General features: G+C 37.6%; 1 protein-coding gene across 2 annotated transcripts in view; it reads left to right on the top strand.

The window, feature by feature from the left end:
* Positions 1-22,204, top strand: part of NHS (NHS actin remodeling regulator) — a 522,889-nt gene extending 500,685 nt beyond the window's left edge. Inside the window, exon 9 of one of the 2 annotated variants that reach the window (XM_058186909.1) lies at positions 13,917-22,204. In XM_058186909.1, coding sequence (XP_058042892.1) covers positions 13,917-14,547 — 631 coding nt within the window. In that variant the 3' untranslated portion in view covers positions 14,548-22,204. The remainder of the gene's footprint in view (positions 1-13,916) is intronic. The other variant, XM_058186910.1, reaches the window with a different exon arrangement.
* The last annotated feature ends 359 nt before the right edge of the window (positions 22,205-22,563 follow it).

Below are 22,563 nucleotides of genomic sequence, written 5' to 3'. Positions count from 1 at the left end.
AGTCTATTTTCATTTCCTGTGTTTTTAGATCCTGATTTGATTTGAATTTCCTTTGCCCATCTAATAGTTCTTTATAAGTTACTATTCTGTTTAAATCATTTAAATTTAATTTTTAAACTCTAAAAATTGGAAACTGCCATGCAGAAAGAGCTGCAGAACAATAGAATTAAGGAAGAAAGAGACTTAACGAAACATAAAATTAATTTAACACAAAAAGCAATGATACGAAATATAAAAATGACAAAACAAAATTATTTCAAAACAGTGAATAAACCTTGAAGATAGCTGGCCCATAAACTGAAGAAAGAAAAAACCAAAAAGTTGATACAGCACCTACAAGACAAACATGGGAATTTGCATCATAAGGTAGAGGGGGAAAATATTATTCATAGCTACTTTCAAACATTATACAGTCAAGAAAGTATTTTAGAAGAAAATATTAAAAAGTACTTACAAGAGAGGAACCTGCCTATCATATCAGAGGAAGATAGAGAAATGTTAAATGATAAAATAACTTTAATAAAGATGAAGGAGGCATTAAGAAACAAAAAAACAATAAAACACCAGGACCAGATAGGATCCCTGTGGAAATAAATAAAAAGTTTCAAGAATTATTGGAGGAAACTATCTAGAAATGTATAATGAAGTATTAAAGCGAGCTACAATGCCAAATTCATGGACCGAGGCATTCATAACACTAATTCTGAAAGAAGAAACAGATAATCAATTTATTAAAAATTATAGGCCAATCTTGCTGCTGAATGCCGACTATAAAATCTTTGTGATGATTCTAGCAGAAATACTTTAAAAAATACTAAATAAGATTATTCATTCAGACAAAATGGATTTTTACCCAAAAGACAAATAAGAAATAACATAAGAATCATAATGAATGTATTAGAATATTATAAAGCCCACCCTGAAAAACAATTAGCACTAGTATTGATAGATGCGCAAAAGGCTTTCGATAATTTAAATTGGCAGTTTCTAACCACACAATTATCCACTATGAAATTTGGAGAAAAATTTATCAGAATGATCAAGGCAATATATTCAAATCAAACAGCGAAAATAATGGTAAACAGAGATCTAACAGAGAAAGTCACCATAAATAAAGGAGTTAGGCAAGGATGCCCACTATCCCCTCTTCTATTTATTCTTTCATTAAAGGTTTTGCTGACACAGATTAGAGAAAATCAGGAAATAAAAGAGTTAAAAATAAAAAGAGTACAAAACACAGGTATTCACAGAAGACATGGCTTTTATAATAGAAAATATATTATATCTTCTATTATAATATAATAGGAAACAGGAGAAATATTAATTCAGGAAATAAAGAAATTTGGAAAGGTTGCTGGTTTAAAAATAAATAAAAACAAAATGAAGATAATAACCAAAAATCTTACACAAAGCCAAAATAAGGAATTAGAAAGAATATTGGAAATTCAAGTAGTGAACAAAGTAAAATATCTCAGAATCTGGCTGACAGAAAAAAAATCCTCCATAAAAGAAGATAATTAATCAAAACTATTACAACAAATTCAAAAGAACTTGGAGAATTGGGCGAAATTACAAATATCCCTGGTCGGAAGAATTGCGACCATAAAAATGAACATTTTACCAAAAATTCTGTATCTATTCCAGACTGTACCTATAAAATTAGGGGAAAAGTTTTTTGAAGAATTAAATAAAATAATTCTAAAATTTATTTGGCTGGGGGAAAATGCTAGAATTAAATTAAAACTCCTACAGGATTCCAGAACTAAAGGAGTCTTTGGTCTCCTGGACTGGGAACTATATTATCAGGCGGCAGCTGTAGCATGGCTTAAAGAGTGGATAATTCTAAAAAATAGAAGAATATTAATGATAGAAGGACATGATTTACAGCGGGGATGTCACACCTTTCTTTGGGAGGGAAAGAATAAAGCCCATAAATATTTTCAGAGACACCAGGTGAGAGATGCCTTATTAGAGATTTGGCTGAAAATTAAAAGAAATTTCTATACAAAAATTCCTAGATGGATATCAACTATGAAAGCAATGGTTTATCCTAATCTAATTGATTTAAACATTTATTGACTTTTTAATCACCCTTTTATTTCTCTCTCTTGGAATCTTATACATTTTTTGATATTTTTATACCCACTGAGATTTCCCTTTGGATTGCCCTTTATCTCTTTCTGCTGTATCATTTGAGCACCCATCCAGAAATCATTCTTGGTTTTTGAAGAGATTTTTCTTTTTTTTCTCTAAACCTTTCTCTCTTTTTTTTGAGATTTCCCTTTCCCCCCCTCTGTTGTATTATAAACTTTTAAGGAATTATCTATTTGATTCCTACTTATCAATCCTTTCTCTTTATTATCTTTGTCTTCTTGCATCTCATTTTGATTTTTCTCTTCCACTGTCTCTTCTAATTTCTCATCTATTTTCTGAATATCATATTCATCTTTTTCCCCCAGTTGTTGAGAAGCTTCTGTACTCATTTCTTTATCTTTAGACAATCCCCTTGTCTCCTTATTGTTCTTTATAGTTTCATGCATGCTTTTGAGCATCAAAATTATTTCTTCATATCCCTCTATTATCTCCTGATGATCCATTTTGTAACAATTTGATAAAAATTACTCAATATCCCTCTATGGTTCCAATGTCTTAGGGTTTACAAACTCCAGCAGAGCCAATTATTAATGAGATTTAGTCAATCCCATAGTTATACAGCCAAGTCCCCTAAATTTATAATCTTTAAAGTTCTTTAATATTTTACAGCCTTTTGATTTTCCAATTATTTATCTTTCCAATTGTCCAGATTTTAAAGTCTTATTTAACTTTTCTTCTTTTCTTTTGTTCTATCACCTTTCTTCTTTTGTCTCATAGAATGTTCTATCAAATAGTGTTGATAATCCAAGTCCAAGTTAATCCAGTCTTTCAAATCCACAATCCAATAACCAGTTTCAATAGAGTTTAATTATTTGCAATTTAAATTTGCAATTTAATTCATCTTAAAAATCTTCAAAAAAAGAAAAGCTCAGTGAGTATTTCAAAATATCCAAATCGTCTTCTAAAATAGAATCAAGGTCAGGCCACCTTCCAAGTGCTGATTACCTTCTTCTGTTATGTGTATTAGACGCAATACACTTTCACTGAAAATTCTCTCACTATAATGCTCATCTTCTTCCAGTAGATGCCTCTCCTACTCCCAATTCCAACATTAAACAGTATGTCAAAAACAGCTGATTCTTTGATAAATCCAGGGGGTTTAAAGATACAAATAAGAAAGACAGTTTCTCTCAAAAATCACCTTTCAAATTGTTTAAACTTTTTTTCCAGCTTTCTATATTTTAAAGCTTCCTTTGGGCATTTCTTTCACCTCTTAATTTTCAGTCTTTTATCTTCTCCATGTGTCTAATCACCACTTCCTTAACACTTGGAGTATTTTTTGAAATTCTTGTACTTAAGCCTTTAAAATAAGAGTTGGAAGTTATCTCACCCAGCTTCAATGCTCTGTCTGTGGACCGTTCCAGCACAACTCTTGTGGTCCCGGTTGTCCCAGTTTGTGACTAGCCAAAAATGGCCATCGGTCCCTGCTGCTACTCAGGAGAGCTTGCTTCAGACCTAACGAGGAAATTGTGAGTTCCTTGTAGTCCACGAAGCAACTCTCCTTTCTTCCCTGCCCCTACAAGGCAGCTTGGACCCCGTAGGGTCTCCTGAAAGCAGTTGCCGGCTAGATTTCACAGAGCTCAGCAGAGCCCACTATTTTCCAAGCCGTTCTCACCACAATGTCAACCAGAAAAAGGGCCAATAATTGACACTATTGCGTGCAAATATTGTCTTTGCTATATTTGTAGAATAGAATAGAGCTGGAAGATATTCTACAAATATCTTCTACTCCAGCCCCTGCTTCAGCAGGAGAACTTATACTATTTCAGATAAGTGATTGTCTAGATCTTCTTAAAAACCTCCAGTAATGGAGCACCCATGATTTCTGAAGGCAAGCTGTTACACTGGTTAATTATCAGTTAATAATTTAGGAAGTTTCTCCTTAATTCCAGGTTGCGTCTCTCTTTGGTTAGTTTCCAAACATTGTTTCTTGTCCTTCCCTTTAATGCTTTGTATACTGAAAGAGTAGAATACTGCTATCATGTCACCCCTAATTCTTTTCTTTAGACTAGCCAAATCCAAATCCTGCAGCTATTCTTCATATGTTGAAAGTCTTTGATCATCTTAGTTGCTCTTCTCTGAAATTTTTCCAAAGTCTCAACATCTTTTTTGTAGTATGGTGACCAAAATTAGTTGCAGTATTCCAGGTGTGGTGTTAGTAGGGTTTTATAAAGCTTTTCTGATTAAATCAACACTGGGTTTTTTTGTTTTGTTTTGTTTTCATAATGTAATAAATAGTAAGATCTTATGATTGAAAGTGGCCAATTTCAGTTCATTATTTATTTATTTTAGTTTTATTTAGTTAGTTAGTTATTTTGTTGAGTACATATTAGATAATATATATATATGTATAAGCATGAATTGAATACATAAAGGGAATACAATTAAAGGGAATATTAGGACAGGGATGGTAGGCACGCTGGTGCTCTTATTTTATTTATTTATTTATTTATTTATTTATTTATTTATTTTATTTGCATTTATATCCCGCCCTTCTCCGAAGACTCAGGGCGGCTTACACTATGTTAAGCAATAGTCTTCATCCATTTGTATATTATATACAAAGTCAACTTATTGCCCCCAACAATCTGGGTCCTCATTTTACCTACTTTATAAAGGATGGAAGGCTGAGTCAACCTTGGACCTGGTGGGACTTGAACTTGCAGTAATTGCAAGCAGCTGTGTTAATAACAGACTGTCTTAGCAGTCTGAGCCACCAGAGGCCCCTATGCAGACCTCTTAGGAATGGGGTGAGGTCAACAGTAGAATTGAATACATAAAGTGTCTTAGGTTAAAGTTTTTGGGCTTTGGGGATGAGACCACAGAGTCTGGTAGTGCATTCCAGCCATTAACAACTCTATTACTGAAGTCATATTTTCTGCAATCAAGTTTGGAGTGGTTCACTTTAAGTTTGTATCTATTGTGTGCTCGTGTATTGTTGTGGTTGAAGCTGAAGTAGTCATTGACAGGGAGGACATTGTAGCAGATGATTTTATGAGCTATGCTTAGGTAATACCGAAGGTGGCATAGTTCTAAATTTTCTAAACCCAGAATTTCAAGTCTGGTGGCATAAGGTATTTTATTGTGAGCAGAGGAGTAGAGGACTCTTGTGAAATATTTCTGGACGCTCTCGATTGTATTAATGTCCGATATGCAGTGTGGGTTCCAGACAGATGAGCTATATTCGAGAATTGGTCTAGCAGATGTTTTGTATGCTCTGGTTAGTAGTGTAATATTACTAGAGAAGAAGCTACGCAAGATTAGGTTTACAACTTTTAATGTCTTTTTGGTGATGTTGTTACAGTGGACTTTGGCACTTAGATCATTAGATATGAGTACTCCAAGGTTCTTGACAGAGTGAGGGTCATCTGCAAAGTCATGTCCACTTAGCTTGTATTTTGTGTTCTGTTTCTTTTTGCCAATGTGTAAGACAGAGCATTTGTTGGTTGAGATTTGGCGTTGCCATTTTTTTGACCATTCTGACACAAAGTAAAAGTCTCTTTGAAGGGTAGCAGCATTGTGGGTAGTGTTAAATAGTTTAACATCATCGGTGAAGAGAACGCAGTTACTTATAATATTATCACAAAGGTCATTAATGTATGAAGGGTGTTGGTCCTAGAATGCTGCCTTGGGAGACACCGCTATTAACAGGTGCAGGATTTGATAGGGGACTCCCTATTTTGACCACTTGTTGCCCGTTTGACAGGAACACAGTTATCCAGTTATGGAGGGGTCCAGAGATGCTGTAGGATTTTAGTTTTAGAAGTAGTTTGTCATGTACTACTGAATCAAAGGCTTTACAGAAGTCTATGTAAATTGCATCTATTGCTTTGCCTTGATCGAGATTTATAGTCCATATGTTTTTGCAGTGTAGAAGTTGTAGATTACAGGATAATTTTTTCTGAAACCAAATTGTTTATTTGAGAGTAGGTTGTTTGTTTCTAGGTGGAGGGTAATGGATTGGTTGATGATTGATTCCATGACTTTGCAGGTGACTCAGCATAAAGAGATTGGTCTGTAATTTTTGACTAGGCTGGGGTCTCCCTTTTTGAAGATAGGTATAACCGTGGCTAGTGACCATAGGTTGGGTCCTGAAAGATTTTTCAAAGATTATGCTTAGGGGTTCTGCTATAACAGTGGAAAGCTTTTTTAAGAAGTATGCACATAGTCCATCAGGTCCAATAGATAGAGATGGTTTTAGTCTGTGTAGTGCCTTTTCAATGTTATCTTCTGTGAAATCTATTTGTGTTAGATGGTTGTAGTTATTTGTGGTACGACTAGGGAATGTTGGGCATGAGCCATTGCTGTTTAAAAAGACTGAGCCAAAGAATGTGTTGAAGAGGTTTGCTTTAACTGCTTCATCATTGCATTCTTTACCATTAGATCCTTTTAGGGTTGGGATGGATCTCAAGTCTTTAAGTTTGTTTTTTACAAAATTATAGAAGGCGCGACTGGATTTCGTGCACAGAAGGTTTTTCTTCTTGTTTGATGTGGTAATTGGTGCATTTATTTGGTGGCATATATTTTTGTAGGAGCTTTTAAAGTTAACTGCATAGCCAGTTTTGTTTTTTCACCAGAGGGATTTGTGGGGGGGGGGATTGGAGCTTTCTTATTGATATGGGTAATTTGTTTTCCCTGGTTTTGATGGTGATTAGTAGTAATATAGTTTAATAACTCTATTGACTTCAAGCAAGAAAATATTATAATGGTTTTCGGCACTGTTACAGTTAGAGAATAGAATTTGCCAATCAAGAGATGAGAGGTCGATGTCTATGAGATCATAGTTGGCTTTTTTGAAGTTGTAGTTGGGTATCCCATTATTATGGTGATTTTTGTAAGGGTGTATATTGAGACAAAAGTCTATCATGTTGTGGTCACTGTTGGAAAAGGGTTCTTTTATTTGTATTCATAAATTGAGTTTAAGTTGTTGCAGAAGATGAGGTTGAGGCAGTTGTTGAGTCTAGTGTTGTTAGTTACTAGTTGATCTAGACCTAGATTAGTAACAGCATTGTATAGGGTTGTATGGATGGGTTCAGTTGTACATTTGTTTATTGTCCAATTAATAAGAGGTAGGTTGAGGTCAGACAAAAAGATGAGAGGGTATGGGCAAGGGGCTGCCCATGTTACTAGTATAGTTAACTTGTTCACATGTGTGATGTCGTAGTCAGGGGTTCTGTAACATAGTAAAAAGCGAAGTGTGATGTTTAAGGACAGTTCGCAGACGATAGTTTCCAGAAGAGTGAGGTCATGTGCAACTTGAATATTTTTTAGGTTTAGTGACTTTTTGTAAGAAGATAGCTACTCTACCACCTCTGCGGGGTTTGTGACCAGACCAGGGATGAAATCTAAATTTTTTTGCCCCCAATTCTGTGGGCGTGGCCTGGTGGGCGTGTGACTGGGTGGACGTGGCCAACATGATGTCACTCATGTCTGTCTTTCTTTCTTTCTTTCTTTCTTTCTTTCTTTCTTTCTTTCTTTCTTTCTTTCTTTCTTTCACTCTCTCTCTCACACAAAAACACATATACACCTGGTTTGAGCAGCAGCTGCTGTGGGAGAAGGAAGAAAGTGTCCCCCGTCATGGGCTGGATGCAGGCAATGGGACCCGAGGCAGAGGGGAAGGCAAAGGGACTGGGGGACCGCTGGGAAGGCAGCGTGTAAGGCAGTCAGGCATGGCAGGGCTTTGGGGAAGGGAGTAAGCTGCCACCGACACTGCTTTACCACTCCATCTCTTCCTCCTCGTCAGCAGCATCCACTCGGCCAATCTCCTTCCAAACTCAGCCAATGCTTCCACACCTCCGCATGCTTCCTTTCCTTCCTCTCTCCCACCATGACCTCCCCATGCCTGCTCAGCATCTGGTTCTGCAATAAGGCAGCTGCGGGAATCGCCAACCCATTGGTGGGCACCATGAGCCCAAGAGGGAAAAGCTGCACTTATGAGAAGGGGGACGGTCCTCTCTACTTTATGGAGCTCAACTTTGCTGGACTCTTCTCTTCTCCGCCCATTCTTAATGCCACCAATGCCGATGCTGCTGGGAAACCAGCTGGACGCAACTGAATGAGGCTTGCTGTCCTGCCACTTTTACTAGAAAGTGCCTAGGATCCAGGCTACGGTCAGGATCGCAATGTCATTAGCCTGGATCCACCTCATTGCAGGACCTTCAGGCTGCTTGGGAGCTCTGAGTCAGCTGAAAAAATGTTCAGTTCTTGGGGAGATGAGAAAAGAGAGGTCGTGGGGGAGAGGAAGGAGAGGAAGCATGCGGAGGTGTGGAAACATCGGCTGAGTTTGCAGGGAGATTGGCCGAGTGGATGCTGCTGGCAAGGAGGAAGAGATGGTGTGGTAAAGCGGTGGGGGGGGCAGCTTACTCCCTTCCCTGAAGCCCTGCCATGCTTGACTGCCTTCCACGGGGGCTTCCACTTTCCTGCCTTCGCAAGCTGGCCACTGGGATGCCGGGAAGGCAGCATGGAAGGCAGGCAAGCATGGCAGGACTGCGAGCCGTGGATCATTTGGGGGCAGGGCCAGCCAGCCATTGCTCCCAGTTCGGCGAACCAGCCCCAGTCTTCGCTACCTACTCGCTTGATCTGGTCTGATCCGGTAGCATTTCACCCCTGGATCAGACCAGTAAACGTGATATTTTCTTACTGTGATAATTGAGTCAGGGAGGGATAAGTTTAGCCATCTTTCACAGAGAAATATTTATTTATTTATTTACTTATTTTATTTGATTTTTATACCGCCCTTCTCCCGAAGGACTCAGGGCGGTGTACAGGCAGAAGTAAAAAAGACAATACAATGTACAGTTTAAAATGTAAATTAAAAACTTATTATAATTAGCCCGAAACTTTAAAATATATAAAAACTAAAATCCCATTTAAAATTGATATTAAAATTTAAGAAAATTTAAAAGACCAATAAAATTCAAGCCAGCCCCGCGCGAATGAAAAGGTGTGTCTTCAGTTCGCGGCGGAAGGTCCGAAGGTCAGGTATTTGGCGTAAACCCGGGGGAAGCTCGTTCCAGAGTGTGGGAGCCCCCACAGAGAAGGACCTTCCCCTGGGGGCCGCCAGCCGGCATTGCTTGGCGGACGGCACCCTGAGAAGTCCCTCTCTGTGAGAGCGTACGGGTCGGTGGGAGGCATGAGGTAACAGCAGGCGGTCCCGTAAGTACCCAGGCCCTAAGCCATGGAGCGCTTTAAAGGTCGTAACCAAAACCTTAAAGTGCACTCGAAAGGCCACAGGTAGCCAGTGCAGTCTGCGCAGGAGTGGTGTTACGTGGGAGCTACGAGTAGCTCCCTCTATCACCCGCGCAGCTGCATTCTGGACTAACTGAAGCCTCCGAGTGCACCTCAAGGGGAGCCCCATGTAGAGAGCATTACAATAATCCAAGCGAGAGGTAACGAGCGCGTGAGTGACTGTGCATAAGGCATCCCGATCGAGGAAGGCGAACTGCCAACCAGGCGGACCTGGTGGAAGGCCCTCCTGGAGACGGCCGTCAAATGATCTTCAAACGACAGCCGTTCATCCAGGAGGACACCTAAGTTGCGCACCCTATCCTTTGGGGCCAATAACTCGCCTCCAACAGTCAGCTGCGGCTGCAGCTGACTGAATCGGGATGCCGGCATCCACAGCCACTCCGTCTTGGAGGGATTAAGCTTGAGCCTGTTTCTCCCCATCCAGACCCGTACGGCCTCCAAACATCGGGACAGCACTTCAACAACTTCATTGGGGTGGCCCGGGGTGGAAAAGTACAGCTGGGTGTCATCAGCGTACTGCTGATATCTCACCCCGAAGCCACTGATGATCTCACCCAACGGCTTCATATAGATGTTGAACAGAAGGGGTGAGAGAATCGACCCCTGCGGCACCCCACAAGTGAGGCACCTCGCGGTCGACCTCTGCCCCCCTGTCAACACCGTCTGCGACTGTGACATATAATGTCAAATGTACCAGTATTTAATAAGAGGAGGAGTTCGGGTTGTTTATGATGCTTCTTGCGTTTATTAGTTTGCATTGAAGGTCAGTAATGGTTGGTATTGAGGAAGTAAGGGGCATGCATACGTAGTTTTGGATGACAGATGGTTGGATGTTCTGTACGATGGGTGGTTGGATGTTTTGGGTGAGGGAGGGTTGGATGTTGGGGGATTGGTTGCAAGTTTTACTTTTTATGCAGTCAATGCGGTAGTCGATGTATAGTTAGATTTGCCTTCGTCTTGGTGTCTTTTGAGTTCTATGTGGATGTTGTGGTCCGTCAGCAGCCTAACGGTCTACAGTGATGAGACTGAGGTGAGGCCAGGGCCATCGGGAAGTGAGGTGCGGACTCCAGAGCCTCCAGAGACTGATAGTAGTAAGGCAGAGGAACAGGAGGAGCCTGTTCTTAATACACACATGAGAAGAGCTGCCAAAAGGCAAGAGCAGCTCAAGCAGAGAGGACAACTTGGGAGATGATTGACCCCTCCCATAAGGCTTAAAACAGACCAGCACCGGTGTTTCAGTTTGCCGGAAAACAATGTTGTAGCTGCATCCTCTGCATCGTGAATATCTTTGTTTTTGTGACTTCTGGACATTTACCAGGAAGGGCCTTTGGCAGTTTGCCTAAATGGACTAAGGTTTGTGAGATAACTGAAGAGTTTGTGTTTGGGAGGCATTTGTTTTACTTTGAGTTGAACAACCCAGCTGTTTGAATAAAGTTTATTTTTCTACGGACTAAGTTTGTTGCTACCTACTTGGGCCTGGGTCACAACAGTGGAGTTCATGGGAGCGGATCCGTTGTAGTAAGGATAGCTCAGGCCGTGATTGAAGTTTGCTGTGGTTGGGGATGGATCTGGTAATTGAATTTATAGTATAAATGAACTTTTGTTTGCTGGTCTCATTTTTGCAAATGACTCTACAGAATCTTGGGGCCACTAAGCCATCTCTGTTCTTGTATTCTGGTCCATCTCTGGAGACTTCAATGATTTCGTCAAGGGAGATGGTTGGTGTATTATAGCTTCTAATGATGTTACGAACCTTTGTGATATCAGGTTCACTGATGTCATCTAATCCAAATAAAATAGCATTTTGATGTTTTTGTTCTCTCTCAATGGTATCTTTGATGAGTATGGATAAGTTGGTTGGTTGTTTGGTAAATATTTGTGGTTTTGGTTGTGGTTGAAGTAATGTTTGTTGAATTGGGATAAGATTTTGATCTGTTGAGTTTTCATTATTTTGTGCTGTAATTTTTTTCCCCCAAGAGGTGTAAAACCTGGTTCTAAACATGCTAGTATACGTGTTTCTAAACTTGTTTCTATGGAGTCTATGATTGTTGTGTCTTTATAGTTTTTTCCATATGGACCCTATCAGACATGGCAATTAAGTTGTTGAATTTTGTTAAACAAGATGGATATAGATGGAGAAATGTAGGATATGCTTGTAGGAAATTGGCTACCTGTTTGTTTATTTTCAGGCAGGTGTGGTGGGCATATTTGGTACATAATTAGCATTTCTTGAATTCATCATATTCGTTGATAGATTCATTACATTTATAGCATGTGCTGGAGTCATTTGGGTCATCATTGATACTGATATTGGTGTATTTGTTGGAGTTTCTACCTGGCATGGTCAATGATCAGTCAATGTTTGACAAAATTAATTAGTCAATATCAATAATAAATCAATATCTAGCAAGTAATTAATCAGTAAACAAATTAATTAATCAATGTCAATAATAAATCAATTATCCTAAATCAGTAAATAATGTCAAACTAATCAGTTAATGAATTGTTAATAATTAACTAGACAATTGAATATTCAGCTAGATAATCAATTAATTAAACAGTGCTAATCAATTAATTAATGGATCAGTAATATTAGAATTTTATTATATAATAGTTTTAAAACTTCTATTATTAATCCTTACTTAATGAAAAAAAGTAGTAGGGTAGAATGTTTTTGAAGCTTGGAAAGGGTTTTGCAGTAATTGACTTTTACTTCCTTATGTAGATACTATTGTACTTCTCTATGCAGTTTCTGATGTCCCTTGTGGAGTGACTTTTAGATGCTGTCCTTTGTGTTGTGCTGTAGTCTTCCGGTAGGAGGGTTTATTAAATGGTGGTAGATTCAAATCCAATCCAGTTTAAAATGGTGGTGGAAGTTTCGATGGGTGTTTAAATTTATGTGGGATTTTAAAGGAGCATTTTAAGGTATCAAAATCCTCACAGAGTCAGAGCTATGGAGAGTCAAGAAGAATCGCGTTCCTAAATGAGCAGGGGAATCCTCACAGAGTCTTTTTGGCGCTTTGGGAAATCCCTCTTATGGAGTCTTCTCTGCACTTTGAGTAATCAGTTTCTCTGCGCTTTGTGGAATCAGCTTTCTCTGAGGGAGAGCCTCACAGAGCCTTTTTGGCACTTTGGGGAATCCCTCTCATGAAACCGCTTTTGCGCTTTGGGGAATCCCTCTCCCTGTGTTTTGGGGAATCCCTTTCATGGACCCTTCTCAGCCTGGAGTTTTAAAAGTGCTTCAGGGAAACCTCACAAAGCCTTTATTGTCCTTCGGGGAAACTCTTGGAGCTTTGGGAAATCAGGAACGGGTACTACTCATGGAGCTGGAGTATATAGTAATAGATAATGTTTAAGATGTCAATATATAGCTACTTTGTCTCTCATTGTCTCTCATGGGGTTGAGCTTTCCCATGTTCATGTTCCCTACATTCCATGTTCCCAGTGTAATTTTATTTTTGCAGTTTTGAACTCTTTTCCTTCATAGCAGCCTCAGTTAGATGTCAAGAATGATTTAACTAGCCACACCATAAATACTTTCAGTACTCCAAATGATCCTCCTCATGCTGTATATTCATGTTCAGTACCATTTAATCTGACAGACCACCATCTGACACTATAATGCAAATCACTTTATAGAAACTATCCATGTGATTTTCTTGATAAAATATAGAAGTGACTTACCATTACCTTTTCCTGCACAGTATGAATTGATGCATTTGCCATTGTTGTTAAAGTAATCAGCCATTTCTAGCATCTTTCCATATCTCTGCTGACCAATATAAGCACTGTCTCATTTTACCTGGGTGCTGTTAGGATGACTTTCATGACTTGGGCAACCCTACTGGGAGTATTTATACTTCATGTGTACGTTTCCAGCATCCTTTGCTCATCCTTCCTAGGCTTGATGAGGCAGCACAGATTAACTCAAGGGGACCTGAAATCTTACTAATCTCCATATAAGGATACCAAACTCTATCGAAGTAGTGACCTTAGGAGATCTGACATTTTTTAAAAAATCTTGTAATTGTAGTGATCCAGATAGGTCATCATAATTTGCATATCACAACTACCATATATTACTGGCACCAGATTTGTCTTGGTCCAAGCTTTTTTTTTCTTCAATATTTCCTAAATTATCAGGGTGGAGGGAAGCCACAATATAACTAAATTCTATTTCACGAACCCTGGTCTTTTAGTTTTACAATTTTTCCATTTCCCTTTCCAATTTAGACAATATTGTCAGTTCTAATATCTGGAAGGTAGAGCCCTCATTTTCATGGATGATAAATTAGGTTTGTAGTTATGTAGTTATTAATAGTGCAGTAAGGGAGTTCTGTGATGAGATCTGATTTAAATTTCTGGACCTAAGCAATGGACCCCAAAATGCTATGCCATATACATATAACATATAATTGTAACAAATTTTATTATGTGTAATTAGATAAATTACATAGATATGAATATTTATGTTTCAGTACCATGAATATTGAATATAATTCTTTTCATAACAGGTCAAAAAGGAAAGTGCTCGGAAGAAAAGATTCTGGAGACCTTTCTTCAAGAAACAGACTGAAAGCTTCATCTAGTAGTAATAGTGTATCTTCTGTCAGCAACACCTCACCTGCAACTAATATTCCCCTCAATACTACCAATGTGGGAAGTCCAGCATGCAGCCAGAGGTCTCCTGGACTTATTTATCGGAATGCCAAAAAGTCCAGTACATCAAATGAGGAATTTAAACTACTGCTCTTGAAAAAAGGTAGTCGGTCTGATTCTAGCTATAGGATGTCAGCCACTGAGATACTAAAGAGTCCTATTTCTCCCAAATCTCCCGGAGAACTAATTGGGGATATTCTTCAAACTGCAGATGAACCCTTCCAAGCCTCATCAAGAGCTGAGGCATTAGCTCCTCTCTCTCCTTGTCCCCCAAGGATAAACGTAGAAGGGTTTTCTTCCAGAAGTTTTCCCACATCAGCATCTTCACGTGTAGGACGATCACGAGCACCTCCAGCTGCAAGTAGTAGCCGATACAGTGTCCGCTGCAGATTATATAACACCCCAATGCAAGCCATTTCAGAAGGAGAGACAGAGAATTCAGATGGGAGCCCACACGATGATCGATCTTCTCAAAGCTCAACATAAGTTACCTAAGGGTCTGAGCAAAATTCTGACTGTTAAATGGGGGAACTCTGCATTTGCTAAGCTCATTTCACTTTAAAAAGCCTATTCTGTAGCAGTCAAATACCTTGCAAGGCAATATGTGATGCTTGAAAATGTTAAAGAGTGCTGAAAGATGGGGTTAAATGATCTGTAGGTATTTATTACAACCCATTTTCTATGACTAGAAATATATGGTTAACCTTTAATTCCTCCCCACCTTTCTTCTTTCCACCCTCAATGTAAATTTATCCAGTTTTCTATATTCCTTTTTTCTCTTCAGAAACATTACATTACTGTTGTGCTTCCCTAGGGATAGCATAAATAAAGTTGGTGAGGAATTAGTATTTTTTTACATTAAAATGAATTGAAACAAAATAGAATGGACAAAACAGATGTACATTTCTGTATTTTTGATAAGCAAATGTAAATAAAATTATTGCAGAGAAAAATGTGGTGGGTGACAAATGAAAACTATCTTATATGATAACAAAGGATAAAGATATGGTAATGTATTCTGTGAATACAATTTTCAGATCAAATTTATTTACATATCAATCACTACCACTATTAAATAATTAAAGCCTCTAACATAACTTGGATTAGTGGAAATCCTATTAATAAAAACTATGAAATTAAGTAATATCTGATTTTCTTTGACAATGTCATTCCAAGCAAGCTAATTTTAAAATGAATTCTTTGAAAAGAGGCTAATTGATAAATACTACAATGTTTAAAAATCAGGTTTTCTGCTCTGGCTTCCCCCTCTTAAGAATTCTGAGAAGTGTAGCTTTGTGGAATTTTTTTGGTATATCAAAAATTGTGTCACTTTTGACTGATTTCTTCATTTGTCACTTAAAACAAGTTTAAAGTTCTTTAAAGTTTGTTGCCATTCTTATTTCTTCATTTAGTTTCTTTCCTTGTCATCCTCCACTTCTTTACATACTGCAGTTATCTTAGGAAATCTTTGTGTTGGTTTTCAGATTTCTGTTGGATGATCTTCTCTGAAATTACAATCTAATAAAAATATTATTTCTTGAATACTTATAAACAAGGTATTGCACTGAACATGAGGACTGCAAAGGAACTACAAAAGCAGAAAAATTAAAGAAAGAATCTAAAGCTCATATAAATAGCCATAGATTTAAAAAATGGGAAAAAAAGGTTTAAAATAAAGGAAAATAGACAATCAGCTAAATATTCATTTGTTATTAAAACAATAGAAGAAGAAAAATGAAATAGAGGAAAAAATGAGGTTTAATAGCAATAGTGTGTTAACAAAATACAAAATATGAAAAATAAATGCAAAGATCAGCCTTAAAAGTCAACTTACAATTGAAATAAACTAGCATTAATTGGCAAAATCCAAACAGAACAGTGAATTTTAAGAACTAATTAGATACTTGACAGACACATACAAATATGCATGCGCGCGCGCCCGCACACACACACACACAGAAAAACTCAGAGATACAAATAAAACCTGCTATTATCCTAAGACAAAAACTTTTAAAGTGACATTTTGAACTAGCTCAGAGATTGAGAATTTAATACTAAATTAATAGGGGTTTTTTATTTAAATTTGAGCCTTGAGTAACTGAATCCTAGGCTATGCTCAATCCCATTTATTCCATTTTAGTTAATCTATCCTGAAATTTGATGAACCTGCTAAAATAAGTCAGCTGTATTTGAATAAATATATTAAGAATTGCACTGTTATGCAGCAGTCTTCAACACCGCGAGTTAGCAAATACTATTGAAGTTCAAACATTTTTATTCAATTAAACAATTTGCCTTCCATTTCCTTCTCAGTGAATAGACTGATAACCATTTATTGTTCTTGTTTTTTTTAACCTGGGAATCAAATCTCCTCTTATTAAGAGCTGTGGTGGCACAGTGGTTAGAATGCAGTACTGCAGGCTACTTCTGCTGACTGACTGCAATTTGGCAATTCAAATCTCACCAGGCTCAAGGTTGACTCAGCCTTCCATCCTTCCGAGGTCAGTAAAATGAGGACCCAGATATTGGGGGCAATATGTTGACTTTGTAAACCGCTTAGAGAGGGCTGTAAAGCTGTAAAGCACTGTGAAGCAGTATATAAGTCTAAGTGCTATTGCTATTTATATGTGAGGAACCTACATCTGCAGTTCTTTGAGGAAATCCTTAAGTTGGCTTTCAGATTTCTGTTGGATGGTCTTCTCTGCAACTGCTGCAAAATGATGATGAGGATGATGATGATGATATTTTGAGTAGTTAGAAACAAGGAATTGCACTGAACTTGCAGACTGCATAGAAACTACAGTAGAAACATTAAAGAAAATCTAGATTTTTAATTTTATCCAGTCATATTATACCATATAGTACAGTACATATAATAACTCTTTGCATAGCTACTATAATCCATAGTATTGGAGCTGCAGTCATGCCTACTGCAATATGCTTATAATGGCAAATTTTATTTGCATTAAGAGAATAAATTTGTTATTACAAACTCAGGAAAAATATTTTTTTTTTTAAATTACAAAACAAAATCCCATTTATATCAGGATCTTTCTTTACTGCTCCTTTACTATCATAGGACTGCCAAGATTCTGGATTTCTGAGTTGTGTTTTATAGGCAAGCAACACTTTACTATAGGGCTGGAAATTTAATTAAGAAGTTTTTCTTTAAATTGGGACTGTGTCAATCATCAGTAACATTTATACACTTTGCCTTAAATTCCTCATTCCATAACAGCTAGACAATAATTTGATCTGGATATCTGCAGATTTGGCTCATTGCTTGTACAGACCACCATGAGCTCTGCCTTTAGTTCTCCGCCTATCGATAATGTATCCATCATTTTTATCTGTTTCATAGGATTGCTGTGAGGATCAAATGGGAAAGCTCCTTAGAAGAAAGTTGCGTAGGCTACAAAGGTGATTAAATAGTGTGATTAATATTTCTCTTATGTGCAAGCTATTGAAGAACAATAAAATATATTGCTTTCTAATTCCTTTGATAATGTCACTTTGTTCATCATCTTGTAGACTTAATAATTCAGTGTTTCAGTTCTAAAAAAGAACTACAATTCCCAGAGTTCTTAGGGGAAGCCATATCCAATGAACAGATATGAGAGCTATAGTGCCACCATAACTATTAGCATTGGTGTTTGGAATGAAAAACACATGTAAAAAGGACAGTAGAAATAACATTTTTAAAAAACCTTTTAAGAAAAAATGTTAGGTATCCAGCTTTTTTTATATTTGGCACTTAATATGGCCAGTGATTATCGTTGTTTCATACTACTATGAAATTGCTAGGGAAACCTAGCAATGCTCTGATAAATAAAACAAAATTAATTTCAGGTTCATAGCTAAGTAACTGTTAAGCATGCAACAAATGCTATTGATTCACAAATAAACTGCACAATAATAATTCAATGAAACTTTGTATGGACAACATTCATCCTACCTGAATATTTATGAAAACAACACTGTGAAAAAAATAAGAACTAGGCATATGTATGCATTCTTTATACATCTTATAAACATGGAATGGAGAAAGTCTCTGATTCATATTGCTCAGTTACTTTCTAGATTTTAAATCTAGATTTAACTAAAAATGTTTACAATACTAGGAAAGAAGTCCATAGTAGATGGGATGCAGAAGAAATCAGAGCAAATATTATGACTAAATGAAAGCAGGGGAAAGCTGGATTATTTGAAGTTGCTTGAAATTTTTTGTTAGAAGACAAAAAACAGTTAGAAGTATGCTGGTGGATCAAACTACAGTAGGGATTTTTAAAAGTCATCTCTATATCTTTTCCCAAGATATAACACATCAGTTTGCCATGTGTAACCTGCTCTAAAATGAATTATTTGAATTGGGTTGTAAAATGCAGTTTATCAAACTGGAGAACTAATTAAAGCAGAATTTAGGAAGAAAGATTTTGAAACTATTTTGGGATGAAATGTATTCTCAAGTTCTGACTAAGTCCAGTAACTGATTTAAGTAAATAGTCAGTAGTAGAGAAATGTAGCTCCTGGGGAAGGTGGCTTCAAACAGACGTAAATTCTTGTAGGAATCTAGGAAAAGTAAAAATCGGGAGGATTATTTCTTACAATGTTCACAATAAGTAGTGAGAACATTAACTTTAAATATTGAGCAAATTATTGCATATATTCCTAATAACTATTTTTTCCTTTATAACAGATTGATAAAAACACACAGTATTTTTTTTAGACTTAAATCCTACAGTATTGTGGGGGGGAATAAAAGAATGGCTAGCATGTGTACAGAAAGATATGTGAATAGGGTGCTTGCTTAATTCTAAGTTTTGCCATGTAGGCAAAGTATTTAGTTGAGTTTATTTGCATAGGTGAACCAGGATATCATGCTAAACTATCATAGTAGTTTGGGATTGGTTAGTTAGGAGAACAATAATTGAGTGAAATAGATTACGTAGTATTGGAAAAGCAGTGTTGTAGAGTGATTAACGTGTTGGGTTAGGACCAGGGAGACCACATTTCTAATTATTCTTTGGTTATGGTAGCTCAATCGTTGACTTTGGGCTGATCAGTTTCTTTCAGTCCAACTCTCTGAAAGTACTGAGTACAATGCCTTGAGCTCCTAAACGAACGGCATGGTAGAAATATAACAAACAAATGATATTAATGTGCAATAATTGTAGCTAACTAATGAAAGCAGAATTTAGGAAGAAAGGTTTGAAAGTATTTTGAGATGAAATTTATTGTTAAGTTTAGACTAAGTCCAGTAACTGATTTAAGTAGGTAGTCACTGGTAGAGAAAAGTAGCTCCTGGGGAAGATGGCTTCAAACAAGTAAATTCTTTTAGGAATCTAGAAAAAGTGAAAATCAGGGGAGGATTATTTCTTACAATGCTCATAATAAACAGTAAGAATACTTACAATAAGTAGTAGGTTGTCAAAAAGGAAGTGAAAGAGAATGTGTTGGAAGGAGAGAAAGATTAATGTCGCTTTAAAAAAATATCACACAATTGGTATGCAAGGCCTTTAAGATCACTTTCCCTAAGATGACAAGAGCTATTTTACTATTTGATTTGAAGGTTGATTATGTCTCTTAATGCTAAAGTGAGATAGCATCAATTACAATACTATTCTCATTTAGGATCAGAATGCCAAATCTGTTCAATAAAAATGCTACATAATGTATATTAAAAGTTAAATTGGTTTGTTCAAAATGCAAGACCTATAAGTTTCATCCAGGCAACTTATGCAGTTATTGGTATATCAAACCAGAGTTCCCTAACCTTTTCAGCTTTGTGGACTGGGGGGGAGGGCAGGGATGGTTCTGTGTGAGTGGCCAGCAAGCACACATGCACACGCAGGTCCATTTGTGCAAACGGCAGGCACACATGCCTGCTGCTTGCACAAATGGAGTGCATACACTTGCCTGCTGCTCGTGCAAGTGGGGATGTGCATGTGCACAAACAGCGCTTTCGCAGACCAGTTCTGAATGATTCATGGTAGTAGTGGGCCACGCTCTGGGGTTTTGGAAACCCCTGTATCAAACGATTCCATATAAACATTACAGACTTATTCCTCTGAAATACAGAATTTGAACGAAAGACAGATAAACAATTCTATGTGATGCTCACAAAAATATCACAACCTCTTACTTTGTTTACATACAAAATCTATAACAAAGCATTTCTATTTTCTATTTATAACAATAAAGCCCAAGTTATGATGGATTATAAATCTACTTTAAAAAACTAGTTTTGTTATTATTTGCTAACTCAGATTGAGCACTCTGTTACAGGCATCTGAAGTTCTGATTCTTCCTATTATTATTATTATTATTATTATTATTTATTATATTTGTATACCGCCCATCTCCCGAAGGACTCAGGGCGGTTCACAGCCAAAAAACAACAGAAAACATATAATACATATAAACAGCTAAAAGAATAGACAGTTAAATTCAATTGATGCCCTAAAACTATAAGTATAAATTTTAAAACCTCATTTAAACCCCTTTTTTTAAAAATCCCAATTTAAAAACTACGTTCAAGCTAGTCCTGCTCTTCGAAATAGTAACGTCTTCAGCTCGCGGCGGAAGGACCTGAGATCGGGGAGTTGACGAAGCCCCAGAGGGAGCTCGTTCCAGAGGGTAGGGGCCCCCACAGAGAAGGCCCTCCCCCTAGAGGTCGCCAGCCGACATTGTTTAGCTGACGGTATCCGGAGGAGGCCCTCTCTGTGAGAGCGCACTGGTCGGTGAGAGGCTAATGGTGGCAGTAGGCGGTCCCGTAAATATCCCGGCCCTAGGCCATGGAGCATTTTAAAGGTGATAACAAGTACCTTGAAGTGAACCCGGAAGACCACCGGGAGCCAGTGCAGACTACGCAGGAGGGGTGTTACATGGGAGCCACAAGGTGCTCCCTCTATCACCCGCGCAGTCGCATTCTGGACCAGTTGGAGTCTCCGGGTACCCTTCAAGGGGAGCCCCATGTAGAGAGCATTACAGTAGTCCAGGCGGGATGTAACAAGGGCATGAGCGACCGTGCATAAGGAAGCCCGATCCAGAAAGGGGCGTAACTGGCGTATCAGGCGAACCTGATGAAAAGCTCCCCTGGTGACGGCTATCATATGATCTTCTAAAGACAGCCGTGCATCCAGGAGGACGCCCAGATTACGAGCCCTCTCTGTGGGGGCCAATAGTTCGCCCCCAATGGTCAGTGATGGAATTAGCTGACTGTACCGGGCCGCCGGCATCCACAGCCACTCGGTCTTGGTGGGATTGAGTCTGAGTCTGTTCCTCCCCATCCATTTCATCATTCCTATAAAATCAGGGAGAAGCAAAATTTACCATATAGAATATTAATATCCATTAACAATGTGAGCAGCTTCTGCTGATAGAGTGTGCTGATAAAAAATATCAAAGACCACAATTATCTAGGAATAAGCTTCACTGAATACATGTTTATGTAAATGTTTATAAAGTTTTGCTGCACAAGTAGGACGTCTTCAGAACCCTCCAAAGAGACAAAGCTTAACATCTCATCTTGAAACAGAGAATAAATCTAGAAACATTTCTAATTTATGAATCATAATTATAACTTGTGATTCTGTTGTTTGCACTGACGTTTCAGAGTAAGTTTGAAGTTAGGCAGTTGTTCATTTGCTAACATTTTCTTTTTTAATATTATGGCAGCATAGAGTATTGATTAATTGTAGAAATAAAGCATATGTGTGCATTTGCCAAAGGTCATGCTGATAAGAGTGCATTTGCTGCAATTGTGGCAGATTTAAAGAAATATCTAGGTTATGACTTAAAAGTTTAAAAACTAATTAAGGAGGTTACAGTGTAACTATTTTGGTACTAGCACCAGTTCATGCTGGCAGAAAAGACAATGGTTTATGGACTTGCATCCACTTTGTATTTTTGTAATATTTGTAAATAGAACTTTTTAAATTGTTTCTTTTTGTAAAATGTTTTCAAAGTTTACATTAAAACCAAGCCAGTTTGTATATTTTAGAACTGTGCAACAATTTAAGTCTTGTATTTATTTTTAGTAAAACGGTGATAGTTTCAGTGTGAATCCCCTCTCTAAAATGTGTCAAAAAAGGTCTGATTATCTAGGAAATGTGTATAGAAACTTCAAATAAATGTGACTGCAATTAAATTACTCTGTTTTCTTTATTTACCATCAGTCAACAAAACAAAAGTTCCACTGGCTCATTGTCTGCTGGACAATACAGATGCCTCTGGGATAGCTATGAACAGCATATGAATGAGTGAATTGTTAATTATTTTTCACCAAGAGGATGATTCTACTGACATATGCCATCCAAACTTAAAGCCACCATCCTGTTGCACAGTAAAACTGCTAATGTAATATGGTTATTAAATCAACACATATCAACAAAAATCAGAATTAACACTGATTCATAAAAACAATAACCCTTGCCTATATACCAAAGCTCAGACAATGAGAATTACAATTAAGCTTTTGGTACAGGAAGATAGTGACAGACA

This window comes from Ahaetulla prasina, chromosome 5 (genome assembly GCF_028640845.1).
Source record: "Ahaetulla prasina isolate Xishuangbanna chromosome 5, ASM2864084v1, whole genome shotgun sequence".
In the NCBI taxonomy this organism is placed as follows: domain Eukaryota; kingdom Metazoa; phylum Chordata; class Lepidosauria; order Squamata; family Colubridae; genus Ahaetulla; species Ahaetulla prasina.
The sequence above is the reverse complement of the archived record's forward strand: the minus strand, read 5'-3'. Positions and strand labels throughout refer to the sequence as shown.